This window comes from Eumetopias jubatus, unplaced genomic scaffold (genome assembly GCF_037043125.1).
Source record: "Eumetopias jubatus isolate StellerSeaLion01/CBP00866 unplaced genomic scaffold, mEumJub1_p1.0 scaffold_10, whole genome shotgun sequence".
NCBI lineage: Eukaryota > Metazoa > Chordata > Mammalia > Carnivora > Otariidae > Eumetopias > Eumetopias jubatus.
In genome coordinates this window covers 47,730,045-47,748,993 of record NW_028274816.1, presented here as the reverse complement: position 1 = coordinate 47,748,993, position 18,949 = coordinate 47,730,045, and the positions used below count along the sequence as shown (strand labels likewise).

General features: G+C 59.8%; 2 protein-coding genes across 2 annotated transcripts; both read right to left on the bottom strand.

Annotated features, from left to right (window-relative positions):
• Positions 1-5,003: 5,003 nt before the first annotated feature.
• HAMP (hepcidin antimicrobial peptide) lies at positions 5,004-6,324 on the bottom strand. Its single transcript, XM_028123654.2, has 3 exons — positions 6,238-6,324; positions 5,192-5,251; positions 5,004-5,108 (listed from the first exon to the last, which is right to left on the bottom strand). Exons 1-3 carry the CDS (start codon positions 6,322-6,324, stop codon positions 5,004-5,006), a joined length of 252 nt encoding a protein of 83 aa, XP_027979455.1.
• Positions 6,325-8,509: 2,185 nt separating this feature from the next.
• Positions 8,510-17,998, bottom strand: USF2 (upstream transcription factor 2, c-fos interacting). Its single transcript, XM_028123599.2, has 10 exons — positions 17,930-17,998; positions 17,607-17,653; positions 17,374-17,492; positions 17,038-17,238; positions 16,479-16,629; positions 16,254-16,341; positions 15,896-15,954; positions 9,516-9,610; positions 9,270-9,398; positions 8,510-9,156 (listed from the first exon to the last, which is right to left on the bottom strand). Exons 1-10 carry the CDS (start codon positions 17,989-17,991, stop codon positions 9,067-9,069), a joined length of 1,041 nt encoding a protein of 346 aa, XP_027979400.1. The 5' UTR covers positions 17,992-17,998; the 3' UTR covers positions 8,510-9,066.
• Positions 17,999-18,949: the final 951 nt, after the last annotated feature.

Sequence of the window (18,949 nt, the reverse complement as noted above, 5' to 3'; positions counted from 1 at the left end):
CGGATACCCTCCACACACACACACACACACACACACACACACAGTCACAGAAGCGTCCCTGCACTGCTCTGCCTCCCGCCCACCACACCCCAGGGCTGACACGGGCATGCAGGCACACACGTGGACCCCCCTGCAGGCCATGCTCACAAAGACACACGGACCTGCATATACACACACTGGGAGGTAGCCAAGAACAGACCCACCCAGACACGGGCTGATGGACACACTGCAACAAGAAGGTACGGGACACAGGCGAGGGCTGGTTACAGGGCCCTGACAGACTTGTGACACAAGCAGGTAGACCACCTGTTCGTAATGGGGGCTGAGATTGGTTCTTAGGGTGGGGGCCAGGAAAGTCTTAGCTGTTACAGTGAGCTGTGACTCTCTACAGGGCCACAGTACATAAACATATATACTGTATGTCTATGGTCGTAAAATTTCATGGTGGGAATGGGATTAGGAAAAATAGCTCTAAAATGGTTCCTTAGCAGGGTATAATGAAAACAAGGTTGAGGAGCACTGATGTAGATTGAGGCTCACCCAGGGGAGGTGTGTGTGTGCACAGGCGCGTGCGCGCACACGCACACACACCTGTCATGCACCCAGGTGCTGACACTGTCTCACTCACACACAGTTCACTGCCCCCAACCCCTCACAGATGGCAGGATGCAGGTGGCTGATCACCTGCCCATCCCTCTGCTCTTCATCCAGCCTCCCTCACCCCCACCCCTGCCGTCTGGCCCAAACTTAGGGGCCCCAGGGCAGCTGTTACTGCCAGACTTTCCACCATAGGGATGCTGAGAAGAGCCCTGCGTTCTTCCTCTCTGTGGTTCCTTCCCTAAGCCCAGTCACTGTCCCTGCCACGGTCCCAGCCCATTCCCCAAACCGTCCTGAGCAGCACCCTGCCCCATCCTAAACGAGGGGCAGTTCCCGGTGACCATCCATGGCCCAGAGCACCTTGTCTTGCACGTGCTTCTCGGCACCCTTTGCTGCACCCTCTCAGCCCCGGTCCTCGGCTCTCCGCCTCATCACTGGCCCCTCTTGGCTGCAGTACTCACTTGGACGCTCTTGCTTCTGCACCCTCTGCTCCACCGGCCCTGCTCACAGTCCCCTGGCCTCCCAGGGTCCAGGCCCCCACTTGCCAGCCCGTCCCCTCCCCCCGGGTGCCAGGGGCCGCCTGCCTCCAGGGCCCAGCTCCTCCCTGCCCCCGAGGGAGGGGGGCACAAAGGGGCCCTTGTCACCACTGCTGGAACTGGGCAGCCTGACGCCTGGGTTCTACTAGCTCCTTCCTGGAGGGGATGGGGGGAGGCAGCCTCACTTGCTCCCCCCTCCTCCATAACTGTGCACCCTGGTTCTCGGTCCCTGGGAGGGTCTTCCAATGTCTCTGGAAGTCTCAGGCTAAGAAACAGAAGGCGTTGTTCTCAGTGTCTAGGGAATCTTGGTGGCCAGGACAGGTATAACCTCGGTCCCAAGAGGCCACAGAGGGGGTGAGCAGGAGACGGGACCTGCCCACTCTTGGCTTCAGCGTCACCTCCACCTTCTCTTGAATCACTTCCCTGGGTCACGTTTGGTGCCCACATCCTGGTCTATTTTCCAGACTCGTCTTGCCGTCAGAAATGACGTTATGCATTGATTGTCTCCTTTCAGGAGAACGTGATCTCCAGGAAGATAAGGGCTTTGCCCGCTGATTTCTAATCTATCCCGTTTGTAGAATGGCTCCTGGCACAGAGTTACGCTTCATAACCACGGAGTGGGTGCACGCATTGTTCCTCAAATACCCAGCGGCACCTTCTGACCAGAGACCTTTGCACTCATTCCTTCCTCCTGGACAGGCCTCCCCACCCCATCCCGTAGCACTGGTTACCCAGTGCCATGGGCCACAGCCTGCACATCCTGTAGGCTTCCAGCCTGGATGCCACTTCCTCTGGAAGCCTGCCCTGCCCCTCTCACCATGCCAAGCCCCTCCATTCAAATGCTGCCCCATCCTTCCATGGCCCTCAGCGCGTTTGCCGACTGCACTCTGGGGGGGCCTCCTTCCCCACCAGCACGGGAGCTCCCAGAGGGCAGGGTTTCTGCCTGTCTGTCCGCTTCGCCCTCTGTCCCCTAGAACAGTGCCTGGTGCACAGCGGGGCTTATCTAGCGCCATGCTTACTCTTTGAGCTGGGTGAGGATCCACTGTGTGCAGATTCCAGACTCCACAGTGACCCTCCTCCCAGCCCAACCCCGCCCATTGGTCATGACTTTTGCAAGGTGCTTGTGTGGGGGGGCAGTGGAGGGAGCTGATGGTACTGTGACTAAGTGTAGTAATGGTTTGACCATGAGCTGTTCAGTCACAGTGGAGCATCTTCTATCTTCCTTTAGGCCAGAGCAGAGTGAGGGTGGGGGGGGGTCCTTTCTCCCAAGGGAGAACCCATCTGGGGTGGGGAGGGTGAGGGGCAGGGAAATCCCTCAGCCCCAGGCGTGTGGAGTCAGAGAAGGCTGATGGAGGGGGAGGGGGAGTCCCACCCCCACCTCAGGCTTCATGATGTCAGACTCTGCCCGTGCCTTTCCCAGACAGGGACAAAAGCCCATTGAGAGCGGGGTGGGTCTTGAACGCCTGGGTCCTAGAGAGGAGAGGGCCCTGGTGCCTGGGTTTTGGAGGACGATGCTGAGATCCTGGGGTACTCCTGTGTCACAGCCTTCAACCTCAACGCCAATCCCCTTGGGGTCATGTGTCTGTGCAGTTTGGGGGTCCATCCCCTCTCTAGGTGTGAACTGAAGGCTATCCTGGGGGGCAGGACGCACAGGCCAGTGTGTCCACAGAGGGCACTGGCAATCATCGCTGAAATCTGCAATCCCGGGTCCCCAGGCCACAGGAGGATAGGGCACTGGAGAGCCTGTGCCTGTCCAAACGGGGAGCCACCACTCCGATCCAGCCAAGCCTTTGAAATCAGGCAGGTGTGATAGGGCTGCTGTGACAGAGCACCACAAACTGGGTGGCTTAAAAAAACAGAATTTATTGTCTCACGGTGCTGGAGGCCACAGTCTGACATCAAGGGGTTGGCGGGGTTGGTCCTTTTGAGCGCCAGGGTGGTGGGGGGGGTGGGGGAAGGATCTGTTCTAGGCCTCTCTTCTTGGCTTCTAGATGATGGTCTTCACGTTCACATGGCCTTCTCCCTGCATACAGGCTTCTGTGTCCACATTCTCACTTTTTACAAGGACACCAGCCCTCTTGGATTAGGGTCCAACCTACTGACCTCATTTTAACTTGACTATCTCTAGGAAGACCCTATTTCCAAATCAGGTCACAATCTGAGGTTCTGTGAGTTAGGACCTCAACATTTAAATTTGGGAGGGTGGGGGCACACACAGTTCAACTCATAACTCATAAGCAGCTACACTCTGTGGGCTTGCAGAGCAGAGAGAGCATGACGGCAAGGTCCCACAGCTCATGGGAGCCCAAGCTGTCCGCCTGCCTTCCCCTTCCCACCCTTCAGCCTCCATTCAGGGAAACCTCTCCCAGAGGATGAGCCTCTCATGGCTTCCAAGACAGAAGGTGGAAGGTGGTGGTGTACGGGACTGATCTGGGTCCCAGATGAGTTCACTCTGGCTACCAGAGTGTTGGTTTAAAAAACAAAATACCTTTAATCAGTTGCCAATATTTTAAAAGCCAGGAAATCTCACATCAAAATAAGCATGGCCGCCTTCTATTGAAAAGGAGCTCTAGCCATGTTTGGCTTGCCTTTGGGCATGACAAGCCATCTCCCGGTCCCCCTAACGATCTAACCCAGGCCTCCCATCCATATGCAACATTGAGGCCAAATAGCCCAGGCCATTTATCACCGTGCTAGTGCCGATGTTTTCTTAGGGGCTAAGAAGATGTTGAAATGCATCTTTTCTGTTTCTGTCAAAAGTGGGGAAATGGGGGGGGGTGCCTGGGTGGCTCAGTGGTTAAGTGTCTGCCTTCGGCTCAGGTCATGGTCCCGGGGTCCTGGGACTGAGCCCCGCATCGGGCTCCCTGCTCCGCGGGAAGCCTGCTTCTCCCCCTCCCGCTCCCCCTGCTTGTGTTCCCTCTCTCACTCGCTCTCTCTCTCTGTCAAATAAATAAATAAAAATCTTTATTTAAAAAAAAGTGGGGAAATGGGACACAGTGAGAGGGACACAGTTTCAAGAAGAATGGGAGGGAACTTAACTCCTTGTGGAGGTGAGCGGTCTCCTCCCACGTGTCTCCCGGGCAGTGTGTCCTTACTCAGAGGATACCACTTATGGTGCTCTCTGAAACCCAGCCACCACCCCTCACTCGGTCACTGTGCCTGCCTGGAAGGCCAGTGGTTCTCAGACATTTTGGTGGCAGGATCCCTTTCTACTCTGCAAAATCATCGAGGACTCCCCAAAAAAACTTGTTTACGTGGGTTCCATCTCTAGCTGCTCCATGTCTTAGAAACTGAGACCGGGACATTTTGAAAGCCCAAGGCACACCAGCACACACAAGCCGTTCCCGTCGGAGCGATGAGGTTGACCCGACGTCACAGAGCCTGTGCACCCGCGTTGGGAGGCAAATGAGCCTGGTGGAGCCCTGCCAGGGGTTCCCGGACCTTGCTTTGAGACCCTTGTGAGGACTCTGCGTTTGTTACCCTTGTTTTAAGAAGGCTTCAAGGAGAGGAAACTCGGTTTCACTTCCAGCGCCTGCTGTTGCAACATAGGTTCTAGGTCTTCTGAAGAGGGGAAGGAAGAAGGGAAGAGCAGGAAACAGATTTCCTTCACCAAACCTCCGTGCCAGCCCTGGTGGGTACCCAGGTGGGTACCAACCCCGCACACCCGTACCAGACAGGGGCCAGAACAAGCCTCTGGCATAGGCCTCGGGCAGGAAGAAAGGGCAACAGACACTCTAATATGGAAAACAACAGACAGAACCATTTTATTCCGCGTCTGGTCACAGAGGGTTGGAGGGCAGGGCAGGAATAAATACAAGGGGCGGGGAGGACCGCGTCGGGGCAGGGGTGGGGGGGCAGGCCGGGGAGGCTCTAGGTCTTGCAGCATATCCCACACCTTGATTTATCACAGCAGCCACAGCAGAACAGGCAGATGGGGAAGTGGGCGTCTCGCCTCCTCAGCCTCGGGAGCGTGGGCTGTGGGGAGGAAGGGAGAGTGAGCGGAGCTCGGCCCCGGCGAGGGCTGGGCAGGCTCAGGAGGGAGTCGCTGGTGCTCTCACCATCAAGCCAGCCTCGGCTCCAGCTGCGTCCTGGGCTTGCAGGGCTGCGAGCTGTCCTGTCTGCGGGAGCAGAAGGGGTGGTGAGGAAGGCCAGGGCCCAGGGGAGCTCTCAGGCTTGCCCCCACCCACCAGCTCCTCCCTAAGGGTCGGTGTCCTGGGGCTCCGTGGCGATCCTGGGAGCCGCCCTGCAGTCCGGCCTTTTCTCCCCTCCACTCACGCAGCTCTTCCCATCGGCATCCCAGATCTGTCTCCTTCTCTCTCCACAGCTACTCTTCTTGGGGACAGCGCCCTCCCCAGCCTGCTGCCACCCCCGCCTGGAACACGTCTCCCTGCGTCTTGCCCCAACCGTTCTGTTCCCTGTGCCTTAGCAGTCGGATTGAAAGCTTGCGGGGCTCCCCTTGCACGTGGAGGAAAATCAGTATTTCCACAGTTGTCCTCAAGACTTGGCACGGCCGCCCCTCAATCTCCTCTCCAAGTACCGTCCCCTGCACTCACGACACCTCCTGATCCTTGGGGACGTTCGCCACACTTGCCGTCTCCCGGGCCTTTGCTCGCTGTCCCCTTCTCTCACCCTCCGGCTCCTACAGGTCAGATTTCATTCCCTCACCAAACTCCTGATCCCATCTGAAGCCCTCCCGCCGGCCCTCGAGGCCCCTCGAGTATCATCGTCATTTTCCGTTGTTCATGAAGAGCATTTACGAAAACACGATGATCTTATTTCTGTTTTAATGGCTTCCCGGACGAATTCCCTGACTGGGATGTAAGGTCCGTGAGAGCGGAACTCCTCTCATCTACCTTGCTCCCTGTGGGCTCCCCACTGTCCAGACTAGGACTGAACACGGAGCAGACGCACCACTCACTGTGCAATTCGTTCGGGGCCTCCAGTCCCTGGTACTCAGGCCCCCGGCTCTGTACGCCCCTCTTCTCCGCCCTGAGCTCTGTCCCGTGCTAAGGGGTCTGCGGCTGCCCTCAGCACTCCCCTCCCAGACACCGGCTCTCCGGTGGCCTCGGCCGCCGAGCCGGGCCCAGGCCCTGTGGGCTCTCACCTGGTGCGGAAGAACCCAGCCACTGGCCAGGCCGGCCAGGAGGAGGGACAGGAGGCCTGCAGCCTGGATCCGCGTGCTCACTGCCATCGTGCCGTCTGTCTGGCTGTCCTGCTGTCCTGTTGGGTTCAGGACTGGCTGTGGTGTCTGGGGCCCCGTTTCAGTTGCTTTTATGGGTCCTTCTGGAGGAGGCGGGGGTGCTAAGCCCCCTCCCCTTTGTCCTAACTCATTTCCAAGAAGGTGGTGGCGCCGACAAGACGGGAGATAAGCGGGAACAGAGTGACAGGGAACAGTGTTATGTCACCCTTAGCAGAGGTGTGTCCAGGGGGTGGGGCAGTCAGGGCCACAGACACGCGCCTCTAGCCAGCCACCTGGGAACACTTTCCCTGACATGGCATCACCCTGTTGACCTTGGAAAAAAATTCCCCTTTTTGCCGCATAAGTTGAACGGGTCGACGAGCAGGAGCGAGGTGACCTCCTATTCCCCACCCTTTCCTGATGTTCTCATCCCCAGGGAGACTGGCCGTCCCTTACGCCGCCCCCCCCCCCCCCACCGGGGGTGCCCAGCATCATTCCTCTCGCTTCAGGCTCCCTTCACACAGGCCACAGATCCGGGCAGGAAACGTCCGTGCAGCCAGACGCACGGGTTTGCGTCGGCACAAGCCCCCAGAGTTCGGGTGGTTTTCTGAGTTATCGGAAAAGGTCTCTGGAATTCTTGCCCATTGAAGCCCACAGTGTTCGTAACTGCTAACCCCGGAGGCCTGCCTCTTCTATGCCGGATGTACGGACCCACATCCGTGCCACTTGTCCGAGCAGCTCCTGCCGGCCCTGTGCTGGGCTCTGCTCTGGATTCAGGGGCCCTTGGCTGCCTTCTTCGCCCCAATCCCTGGGGCCTGGCTGCTCAGGCCCTGCTCCCTTTTAGCACCGCACCCACCCCAAGACTTCTTTTCTTCATTTTATAGGAGCAACTGCAGGGAGAGATTGGGGCACTGCCCAAGCTCACCCAGAGGCAAGAGCTAGGGTTCCAGCCCGAGCAACCAGACTCTGGGGCCTGTGTTCGCACCACTGGGCTTTCCCGTCTCCCCACAAGCACAGGAGGCCGCAGGGGAGCGCACTGGACTGGGCCCGCACTGGCACCTGGAATCCGGCAGTGGTGGGAGCATTTAAACCGGACATCGGCTGACTCTACAAACCTGGGCCTTTTTTCTTGAGGGCTGGTTCTCCAGCAGGTCACTGGGTAGAGACACGAAACAGGTGACCTGACCGTGGTGACCCCACTCCCACCTACTCTGGGCCATCTTTGGGTGCACACGGCCCGGGGAACCACAAACCCTGATTCCACAGACAGGCCTTTGGCCGTGTTTCCTCCCTGACTCTGGCGGACCACCCAGGCAGGGTCAGCTCCGGCCCAAGGGCCTGTGGACGATGCTGCCAAGGGATGAACACTCTTCCTGGCTGTGAGCTGCTGCCAAGGCCCACTCGAAACCACAAAAATGGGGGCTGTGGGGTCCGGGAAGTGCAGGCCGCTCCCTGCTGCACACACCTTTGCTCTAAGACGGCCTCACACTGAGGGGGAGAGGGACACGGGGCCGTCAGAGGGCAGCCCAGTTGGGAGCATTTGGGATGGGACCGGGTGGAGAGCTCGGCCAGGTGAGCAGGCGGGCAGGCCCCGGTCCTGGGAGTTGCATGGGGCCGCCGGCCGCGCGCTCAGCCCCAGGGAGACACGGCGGCGGCCCCCAGCACCGCCAGGCAGCACTGCATCGCAGCTCAGGCCGGGTTTCGTCACCAGCCGGGGCAGGGGTCACAGTGCAGGCGCCAGGGCCACGGGGTGAGGCGACAGGCTGACGGGCCAAGCCCGGCTTCCTGGCTGTCTGCCCTTCCTGGGGGTGGGGGGCTCAAGGCCAGGCTCCACCATTGGCTGGTGCAGAGGGGAGGGCTTCAACCCTCAAGGGCAGGGTCAGGAGCCAGTGCTGTTTTTAGTAACAGATGACAGGAGAGACCCCAGCCTCTCTTCCGAAAACATGGGACACGTCCTTGACCCCAGCTCCCCACGCCCTCACACCACATAGGCACACCTGGAGCCTCAGAGGGGATATTCAGTCCTTAATCTCTCCGCCCATCCGACCGACCAACAGACCGGGGTCCGGGAGGTACAGGAAGGATGGCAGGGACTGGCACACAGCCACACACACCGCGGCCGAGGCACTGCCCTCGTGGAGCTCCCCACGGTCCCCGGGCCCCCTCCCCACCCCCGAGATGGACAGAGACACAAACAGACAAGGCGGGGCCACATGGGGCCAGTTTATTGCAGTTAAATACCTCTCTCTCTTCTCTATTTTTTTCGTCCACTTTTCCATAAAGAAAATTAAAACACACACACACACTCAAAGGGGAGCAGGGATCCAGAAACAAGAGGTGGGGTGGGACATGGCCTCCCTGCTTAGGTCCAGGCCCCGGGGATGGCCCCCCTAAAGGCTCCCCTCCTTCCCGAAAGCACCCTGTCTCAGTACCTCTAGAGACCAAGGAGGCAGCGGGATATGGCAGGGCCTCTGTGCTCCTCCCTCCTGCCTCCGGGCGAGACCACTAGAAGTGCCGGGGCTTCGTGGGGGCCGGGAGAAGGGGCACGGACAAAAGGGGGGGAGGATATCGCTTCCCAAGTTGAGGAGAGCGGCGGGCGCTTATCCACAGAAATGCATTATTTCTCCCCGTTTTGTTAAAAATCTACTATAAAAAAACGCAGCTGGGGGAGGGGCGTCTGTCCCTCTCTGTGCTAAGGGCTGGGGAAGGGGCAGCTGAGGCCGGAGGAGCCCCCGCCGCTCAGTGGGGTGGGCGTCACTGCCGCGCGCTCTCGCCCACCATCTCCAGGTTGTGCTGCTGCAGCTGGGCGCGAAGCACGGCGTTCTCGTTCTTCAGCTCCTCGATCTGGCACACACGACACGACAGGGGGACCCGACAGGGGACGAGGAGCCAGGGGCTGGCTGCCCGCACCTGCGCCGGCTCCCCCCGCCCCGGCCCCAGCCCGCCCCGCCCCTCACCTGCTGCCTCAGCAGCTCGTTGTCCATCTGCAGCCGCTCGGCCTCCTTGAAGGTCTCCTGCATGCGCTGGTTGGTCTGGCGCAGCTCCCGGATGTAGTCACAGGCCTTTGACAGGATCCCTCCTTTACTCTGGGGGGGGGTGGGCAACAGTGCCAGTGAGCGCTGCCCGCCGGCTCGCCCAGGACGGTGCCCGCCCCCCGCCCCGCCAGGCCGACTTTCTCGAAGGGGTGGCCGGGGGGCACTTACCGCTCCCGTCTTGCTGTTGTCTGCGTTACAATCTGGAATGATTTTTGAAAGCTGGACGATCCAGTTGTTGATCTTGTCCCTCCGCCTCCTCTCCACTGCAAGAGGAAGAGCCGTGTGGCCGCCGTGTGCACAGAGCCGCCCGCGCGGCGCGCCCACCCGCCGCGGGACCGGGGCCGCCCGCGAGGGCAGCGCCCAGATGTGGGCACCCGGCTTCTGCGCCCCGCTTCACGCTGCTTCTCAAGAGGAACAAGGTCTCGGCCTCAAGGGCCGCACGCACACACCTTTCGGGCAGAATCAGCAGCTGGGGATGGCGGGTTCATTTTGTTTACCTGCCTGGCGTATTTTTTTAAAAATCTGAGCCAACTTTTAAATTAGGAAATTTCACGTAATAATTGGCATCTTCTGAAAAATGGGGAGTTGTGGCTTGTGTTCTTGGGAGGCAAAAATGGGCCAGAGCCCCCTTTCCCCAGGACCCCGGCACCCCTGTCTAGTTCTCCACAGCTGCTGCCTCTGATTTTCCACAGTCCTCAGGCCTCCCCCCGGGGTTCGGGCTCCACAAATTTTTTAATTCAACTTTAAAATCACAGTCTGACCATGTCTCACCCCTGGTTAAAATCCTTCTCCAGAGCCCGGGCAGCGAGTCCCCAAGCTGCCAAGGCTGACGCTTGTGGCTCTCAGGGGCCTGGCCCCACCAGGCACGGGGGCGGTCACCCAAGGGCAACATGAACCCTACCTGGAAGGCCAGGGCTGGCAGGCTAATGGAAGACTTTGCTTGAAAACTCCAGATTTGTGATTTACTCCCGTAACACTCAGCAATCTCACCCAAACTCTGTCCGCTGACCTGAGTGGCGGCTATGCCATCCCCTGTGGCTTCTCATCGGGCTCATGCCATGGCCTAATGACAGCCGCTTGGGGTCTGCCTGCACGGGAGCCCAAGACCAGGGTTCAGGGCCTATGGAAGCAAATCTATGCCAGAATCTTCCTTACCTTCCAAGCACAGTACTAGGGATCGGTGTGGACACACACAAGAAAGCCCCGTCACCTTGCCCAACCGACACACGCCCTCATCCCTCCTGCCAGGACAGCTCATGGGCAGATGTAGGCAGCATTTGTGGAGAAGACGAAGCCTATAGGTGGGATTTGGAAAGTGGGGCAAAGGAGTATTTCCTCTGGGCTGGGCAGTTCTGATGGCGGTTGTCAGAAGGGGTCTGGGTGAGAGTGAAAACGGAAGGTGGGCCGGAATCACAGTCCTCACTCCTCATGGCCTCTGAGGCTGGCACCTCCCATTGACCGTGCTGCTCTCACCAACAACATGCCTGGCCACCAATCGTCAAACCCACTGCTGGCTCCTGGCACTTGGCTCCGTCTGCTCACTGCCCACCGTCCTTCCCCACGTCCAGGTGCCCCCTGCTCTGGCCTGGGTTATGACACCCTCCTCCTGGGACTCTCCTCCTCCCTTGCTCTCCAGGACTGCACTTTACCCACCCGTCGCCCTGGGATGAGGGCGCACCAGGGTCTCATTACTGCCGGGGAGGGCTGCACCTCCCCACTGGGGATGGCCACGTCCTACCACCTGGAAACTCTGTGGCTAAAAACTGCAGTGGAACCAAGTCTAGTCCAGGCCTGGCAGCGCGGGCCACCCTGTCCTCCAGCAGTGCGCTCTATTCCCAAGATTTCAGCAGAGGAACTCAACAGCAGACAGCTTCTCCACTTCCTGCTCTCCCCTCACGCAGTCTGGCATTCTCAAGCCCCGGCACCGGGCTGCAGCCAGATCTACCTCGGACTCCTCCCTTCCAGCCACCAGAGGGCAGGGATGGGGGCGCCGGGCACATCTTTTCCAGTTTGCGTTTACTTAAAACTTATTTATTGCCGGCCCGGGGCACCTGCGTGGCTCAGCCGGTTGAGCATCCGACTCTTGGTTTCGGATCAGGTCACGATCTAAGGGTCATGGGATTGAGCCCCAGGTCAAACTCTGAACTCAGCAGGGAGTCTGCCTGAGATTCTCTCCCTCTGCCCTGCCTCCTGCTCACTCATGCTCTCGCTCTCAAATAAATAAATAAAATTTAAAAAAGCCCCCAAACCAAAAAGCCTTAGTGCCTGCCCTACTGTGTGCGGGGTGGGGGGGGGGGCACCGTGCAAGTCCAGAGTCTGTGGAGGACTCGATCTCTGCCCTGCTGGTGTGCGTGGCACCTCTGTGCGATGTGCGCAAACGGGGGACATGGACACCCGTAGAGGTGCTATGACTGAAGGTTGTACCAGGTGCCTGGGCAATGCCGGGGTGGGCCAATGATTTCGGCATGGTGCTGGGTGCGGTGGGCCTTCAGGCAAAGACTTGGAGAGGGAACATTTGGGCTGCTTTCTGAGGGGAGGGGCATCAGGCAGACAGGTGTGGAAAATGCTGAAATGGGGACATGGAAATACTCTGGGGGGGCAGGTGGTGGAGGGAAAGGCCAGGTTGTGAAGGTCTTGAATGCCTTGTTGATGCGCCCAGGCCCTTTCACCAAGCAGGTGGGGAGGTGGTGAAGCCTGTGGCTCAGGAAGACCATCCTGGCACATGTGAAAGGGAGGACGCCCGGTCAAGACCAAGGCCACGTCTACTCCGCAGCAGAGCTTCAGTTACACCCATACAACACTGAAAACAATCCAGAAGCAAAATCTGCCAGGACTGAAGGGAGAAACGGACAAACTCACAGACATGCTTGGAGACGTTAACGTTCCTCTCAGTAACCGATAGAAGACGTAGACAAGAAAGTCAGGATAGAAAACCTGAAGAACATCAACCAACTTGAGCTAGCCGACCCCGAGGGAACTCTCCACACCGCAGCAGAGACACACATTCTAAGCGCACGTGGAACCTTCCACAAGACAGACCGTATTCAGGGCCATAAAATAAGCCTCAACAAATTTCAAAGAACTGACGTTATATACTTAACAATATGTTTCTGATCAGAACAGAACTAAATTAAAAGTGAGTTAACAAAAATCCAAAAAACACAAATGTTTGGAAATTAAGCAATGCACTTGTAAATAACCCATGGGTCAAAGAAGATATCATTAGGAAAACTGGAAAGTATTTTAAACTGAATGATAACAAAAACCAATATATCCAAATGGGATGCAGCTAAAGCAGCACTGGAATGAAATGTGCACCTAGAAAGGCTTGTGTTGGGAAAAAAGAAAGGTTTAAATCATCTTGAAAGGCCAGGAAACACCCCCAAACTAATTAAACCCAAAGTAAACAGATGGAATGAATTAACAACATTAAGAGTAGAAACTAATGAAATAGAAAAAGCAATCTCATCCGGCATTTAAAAATCAAGATTTCTGGATTTCTGGCTCCTCAGAGGTTCCCGGTAACAGTGGGCCCAAATTCTGACCCGGCTGCAATGGGCTGGCCCCGCAGGCTTCAGTCCCCCGTGCGGCCTGGAGATGGGCTCCCGCAGTCCCAAGAAAAGGTGGGAAAGAGGGAAAAAGGAGAAAGAGAAGCTGATATGAGGTCTAATTCAGCACAGAATCTCAGGGTTCGCGGACGTGAGGGAAGAAGGGGCAGAGTCGAGGGTGGCCGTGGCTTTCGGTTCTGGCTTGGGTAATTCTAAGAGGGGTGCCTTTTGCCCTGTGGGAAAGGAAATGTTGCATGGGAGCCTTTGGGGAGGGGTAGCGGGGAGCCTGTTTTGGACAAGTCGAGTAAGGACATCCAGAAATGAAGATTCTGAAGGGACAGTTCAAACTATGGCTCTGGAGTTCAAGAGAGAATGGAATAGAAACAGCTTTGGAGGCAGCCAGGGTCCGGGGGGAGGGGGGAGCCCTGGGAGGACACTGAGGAGCGGTTCTCACCTTGTCCGAATCACATACGCTTTTCTGGAGCAATGATGAATACCTACAATTGGGGATAGGGTTTGGGGGATATTGAATATCCCTAAGCTGAAGGCTTCAACTCCCCTGAGGCCAACGGAAGACAGGCCAGACTTTAAGGAACACCAACAGTCAAAGCAGTTTCCAGCCTTGCCCAATGGGAAGAATCACGGGGCTAACTTGTTGAAGTTAAGTACAGGCTCCTGGGCCTCCCGCTGACCTACTCATTCTGAACCCTGAGAGGACAGCCCCGGAGATCGTGACTGTTAACAAGCTTCCCAAAGCTACTGGGAAGCTCTGCTCTGAGGAGTAGGCTGGGAAGGAAAAGCAGAGTGCAGGAAAACCGGAGCGCGTAGAGCAGAAAAGAACATTCCCGAAAGGGGACCAGGCAGGGTCAGATGCTTGGGAGCACAGACAGGAAAGGAAGCCAGTGGATCTGGCAATGAGGTCATCATGGGTGACCTCAGACGGACCTCCTTTGGTAGAGAAATGAGCCAGACTGGCAAAAGGGTACAGGGAGGGTGGGCAGAGCGTGGGTCAAAGACTGTGCAGGTTGGGAGACGGAGGGCAGGATGCACCGGAGCGTGAGGACGAGGCTATGAGAAAGACTGCTGACTGCTCTCCGCAGGGTGAGCAAGAGCCGAGACTCTGCAGGTGAGAGGCGGAGAGTGCAGAGTACGGTGGAGGGTGGCTGGATGGTATCCCCGAGTCACGGGCTGCAGCCTTACCAGGTGGCGCACTGCACGGCTGGGGGCTCGTGCGTCTGCACCAGGGTAGTCGAGCTAACGCCATTTCACACACGACTAAACAGGTGCAGAGACGGAGAAGCAGCCCGATGTCACAGAGCCAGTAAGCAGCAGGGCCGGGACTGCCTGGGTAGCCTACTGGAGGCCCCTCAAACACACCACACCCCCAAACCAAGTTCAGCCTCTCCCCCTCCCTTCAAACCAACCTGACGCCACCAGGAAACCCTGATTCTCCAGCCTTGCAATCTTCTCCCCCAGGCGCTCCCCTGCTTCATGCCCTGTCCTGTCTCACGCCGACATTTGCAGTCACCCGCGATGTTCCCAGCCTCTGGTGTCCCATTTCCTCCATACAGAAGCCCTCTGCCGGCTTCCCCTCTGACTAGAATAAAAACCCCGGAGCAGGGATGCTGTTCTCACAAGGCCTCGTGTGCCCCAGCCAGCCCTCCCACAACGCCACCAACTTCCTCTTTCCTCCTCTGAATTCTGCTCTTCTTCAGACACACCAAGTCTGTTCTGGCTCCGGCCTGGGTGTTTGCACTTGCTCAGCCCCCTGCCTGGAACTCTTCTTTGGGGACCTGGCCAGCCCGTTCAGGCCTCTGCTCCAGCATCACCTCAGACAGGCCTACAGAGCACACCGCCGCCATGACTCCCTAGCCTCTCATGAAGCTTTCTCTCCTCCTCACATCACACCGCAGCTTTGTGTAATCTGTCTCTCCCACCAGAAGGGACACTGAGAGAGCCAAGACCTCGTCCGTCCTAGCAGCCCCTGGACCCGAGGGCCTAAAAGCCAGGCAGACATGGGGTATGGATATACTAAAGGCTGAGCTCAGTGAGCCGCTCGGGTCACCGCTGCAAAGGCCCAAACCCAGCCGAACACCTTCAGAACTCTCAGGGCCTCACCCCGACATTCAACGCCTTCCTTAGTCCTCCCTGGTCCCCCACCCCCAAGCACGCCGCGTGGAACCTCTGCTTCGACCCCATCAGCACTGCCCGAAGCAACCTCGGCCCCCTCCAGCTTGAGCTCCCCTCCACCTGACAGGCCCTCCCAAAGGCCAGCTCTCCGGGGAAGACACCAGCCTCAACTCCGCCTCCTTGACACCGCAGACCAGGCTCCAGACCAGGCCCAGGGCGCACGCTGCCCAGCCTAGAATCCACCTTCAGGAAACATCTGCTGAGAGAGGACGGTCTAGGTGTAAACGCCCCCCTGGACTTGCATGCTACCATGACCAGGGCGGTGGGGGGGGTGGGGGGGATGCGGTGGAGGACTAAGGGACAGCATTAAGGGCCAAGATGACCTCAGGGTGGAATCTGTTGTTTAACGCAAGGGCACGACGCTCGACCTTGGCCAGCCAGGGGCACAGCTTCAGGGAGTTTCAATCTCAGATGCGTTCCCCAGCAGACCAGGGCTGCTTCTAGAAGTGAGGTGGGCGGGGGAATGGGGGAAATGAGAGCCAAGAGTGCTAACAGTTGCCACATGGAAAGCAGTCCTAGGGAAACCCAATCAAACCGAATTTTCAAGAGAAGCAGGATAGCCCTATGCGAAAGTGAAATTTGCCATTTCAGATGTTGACCATGAACTCAAGATCACCAGCCAGCATGACAACACACCTTCCAGTTCACAGCTCCTGCCTATCTGCTCCTGACAGCGGACTTCTACCTGTTTTTACTTTTCCAGCGTTCGCCAGACACCTCTTGTGCACTCATGGTGAGCCAGTGGGCCGCGACACCAAGCACCAGGCCTGGCGGTGCCCGTGGGGCCCAGAAACTCCAGCCGGACCTTACCTTCATTGTGTTGGGCCCTCCTTCTTTCATCCCGTGGTGTTCTGGTTCCATCAATTTTCCTAGAAGACGAAAAAGACGGGCACGTGTTCTCTCGGGTCCCACTTGTCTATAAACGCCTATTAAGGAATCAGACTTGGAAGTTACCTCTGCAAAATAAACTCCCGCGCAAAAAGAGAAAACACACTAATTCCCTTGCTTATACCCAAAAAGCAGCAACAGACCAAAAAAATACACTGACTGCCTGCTGTGTGCTCAACTGTCTGGCTCCCATTCCAGAAAAACTTCCCTTGCCTTCGGCCCCCTCACACCAGCCCCTCCCCGGGTCCCCTGCTCCCGGGACCAGGTCTCCCACACGTACGGGGAGTAGGGGTGCGTCCGGGGTGCAATCGTCCTCTGTGTTCCTGTCTGAAGCACATCTTGTGGTGTCATCATGACATAGAACTGGCCTGCAGCAAAAGCGGGGGTTAGTGGAAAAACTGGGGGGGGGGGAAGGGGACGATCAGAACCGGTTGGGGGGGGGCTTCCCTCCCTGCTAGGCCTGCTGCCTCCCCTGCCTTCCGCCCTGGCCCCTTCCTCCCTTTACCTCCGGCCTGCAAGCTCTGGTCTGTGGTCTGTACGGACACGGCCGTGGTATCTCCCACACTGGATGCTGGGAAATAGGCAAACCGTGCCTCCCCACTGACAGCCTCAGCTGCCGGGCTGCCGCCATTGCTGAAGGGATTTTGGATTACGGCCTGGGAAGTAGGACACAGAGGCCACCCTTAGCCACCTCGGCTCGCCAACCCATCCCCTTCTCGCCGGGAGACCGTTCGCCGCCCTCTGGAGGACGGGAAACCCCTGCGTGTGTGCCGCTCTGCCCTGTCTCCTAGCCCGAGGACTCAGCAGATGCCCAGCAATCACCTGATGAGCTGATCCACTTTCACCTCTGAGAGCCTTTCCTGCTACCATCATCCCCATTTGACAGAAAGAAAGAAAGAAAAGCTCTTGACCCAGGTTTTACCGTGCAGAACAGGGATCTGACCCACACCGCCCGATGGTCTGAAGGCAGCATCGGTTTCCCACCGGCCCCACCCCCTGGGGATTCCCAAGAGCAGCGTCAGAGTCCCCTCTCCATCCCCCCCCCAGGGGTGGTGGGCACCTACCAGTGGGAAGGGCGCTGCGGGACCTGGGGGCACAGAGGCAGCAGTGGGGCCAGGACGCTGGGCTGCCCCGTCCACACCCACCTGGGTCACAGCCTGCTGCCCCCCCGCGAAAGCGGCCGTAGACACAACGCTGACGGCGCCAGCCGCGTCGCCCTGGCCATCCAGCTGACCATCAGTCACCTGGACTACGCGGTACGTCACCTGCAGGGGGCGGCAGAGCAGCGAGATCGGCTCTGGGGTCCCGGCCGGGACCAGGTCTGAGCCCCTCCCAGCCCGCCCGCTCGACCCTCGGCTCAACCCTCCACTTGCCCGCGGGCTCCCGGCCCGCAGCTTCACCTGTCCTCCATTATTCTCTGTGCGGAACTGGTACTGGATGTTGTGGTCGCCAAACGCCGCCTGCTGGACGCTGGCGATGGCCACCGCCGTCTGCTCCTCCGCCCCAGGGCCGTCCCCGCCTGCGGTCGGAGGAGGGGGGGCGGTGGGAATGGTCAGTGGTCACGCGGCCAAGGCGCCCCCAGTCCCCTCCCCGGGCGCAGGCCGCGGCCCCGGTAAGCCCCGCGAGCACTCACCTTCCTGCAGCTCGACGCCCTCCTCTGCCTCGGGTCCCTTGTCGTGACTGCGGGGAGGACGGGAAGAGGGGGGTCAGGGCCGCCCGCGCCCCCGCCCCTTTGCCCAGGTGCACGGCCCCCGTCCCGCCCGGCCCAGTCTGGAGCTGGGGCACCGCGAGGACCCGGGGCCGAGGGTATTAGCGCGGGTCCCCCCTCCCTCGCAGCCTCCATTTTGAGCCGGGCCCAGCGGCCGCTCGGGATCATGGCGGCCCCGCCGCCCGGCCGCCAGGCCGAAGGGCCGGGGCCAGGGCGCGCGGGGGCACGGGCCGGTCGGGTACTCTTACCTGGCAGCGGCAGCAGCGGTGGCCGAGGCAGCGGGATCCAGACCCGGGTCCAGCATGTCCATGGGGGGGGTGGGGGTGGGGGGGGCGCGGGGCCCGGGGGGGGGAGGGGAGGGGAGGGGAGGGAGGGGAGGGGGCGGGCGGCCGGGGGGGCCCCGAGCCCGGCGCTCACGCCGCGCGGCAGGAGGGGACGGAGGAGACACGGGAGCCGCTCGCGCTGATCACGGGGACAAACAGTGGGGTCATGTGAGGAGGAGATGCCGCCGCCGCCGCCGCCGCCGCTGCTGCTCCTGCAGCCGCCGCCGCCGCCTCCGCCCGCCCGCCCGCCGGCTCCCGGCGGCTCTCGGCTCCGGGACGCAGCGCGGCCGCCCCCCACCCGCTGCACGCGGCCCTCGGGCCTCCTTCCCTGAGCAGCGGCCGCCGCCGCCGCGACTTTTTTTTTAACCCGGCCCGCCCTGGGTGGCTGCCGCCTCTCCCCTGGATCGCCGGCTCGCGCGTCCGCCGCCCGGCCTGGCCCAGTTCGGCGGCGGATCACTGCTGCAGCCGCCGCTGCTTTCTATTTTTTCCCCCTTTTTTTTCCTCCTTTACTTGAGCTGCGCGCGCGCGGCGGCGGCGGCGGCGGCGGCGGCGGCGGCAGCGGCGCGAGCCCGGGGCCGACGCGCGCGGGGGGAGGGTAGCCCCCGGGGAGCGCGCGCGCTGTGTGTCTCCGATGGCGGGCGGGCGCGCGCGAGGCCGGGTCTCGGCGGGGCGCAAGGTCGCCGTTGTCGCCTCGGCGGCCGCCTGGCACTCGCCGGCAGGCCGCCCGAGTGGAACGCGGCCCCGGATAGAACGCCGGGGGACCCGGAGGAGGGACTCTGGTCGCCGGGGACGAGGCAGGCCGCGGGGTTTGGAAACAGTAAAGTAGGTCGGAGTTGGGGAGGTGAACGGGGTTGAAGGGGAGAGGAGCGCGCACGCGCGCTCCCGGCGGCTGGTCGGAGGTGCGCGAAGGCGGAGGTCCGGGGCGCATGCGCACGACTGGGCGGG

Coding starts and splice junctions, on each gene's coding strand:
- HAMP (XM_028123654.2), bottom strand. CDS start 6,324: ATGGCAGTGAGCACGCGGATCCAGGCTGCAGGCCTCCTGTCCCTCCTC. Junction 5,252..6,237: donor GCTGGGTTCTTCCGCACCAG/GTGAGAGCCCAC, acceptor CTGCTCCCGCAG/ACAGGACAGCTCGCAGCCCT. Junction 5,109..5,191: donor GAGCCGAGGCTGGCTTGATG/GTGAGAGCACCA, acceptor TCCTCCCCACAG/CCCACGCTCCCGAGGCTGAG.
- USF2 (XM_028123599.2), bottom strand. CDS start 17,991: ATGGACATGCTGGACCCGGGTCTGGATCCCGCTGCCTCGGCCACCGCT. Junction 15,955..16,253: donor CGGACGCACCCCTACTCCCC/GTACGTGTGGGA, acceptor TTCGTCTTCTAG/GAAAATTGATGGAACCAGAA. Junction 9,157..9,269: donor ACGAGCTGCTGAGGCAGCAG/GTGAGGGGCGGG, acceptor CGTGTGTGCCAG/ATCGAGGAGCTGAAGAACGA.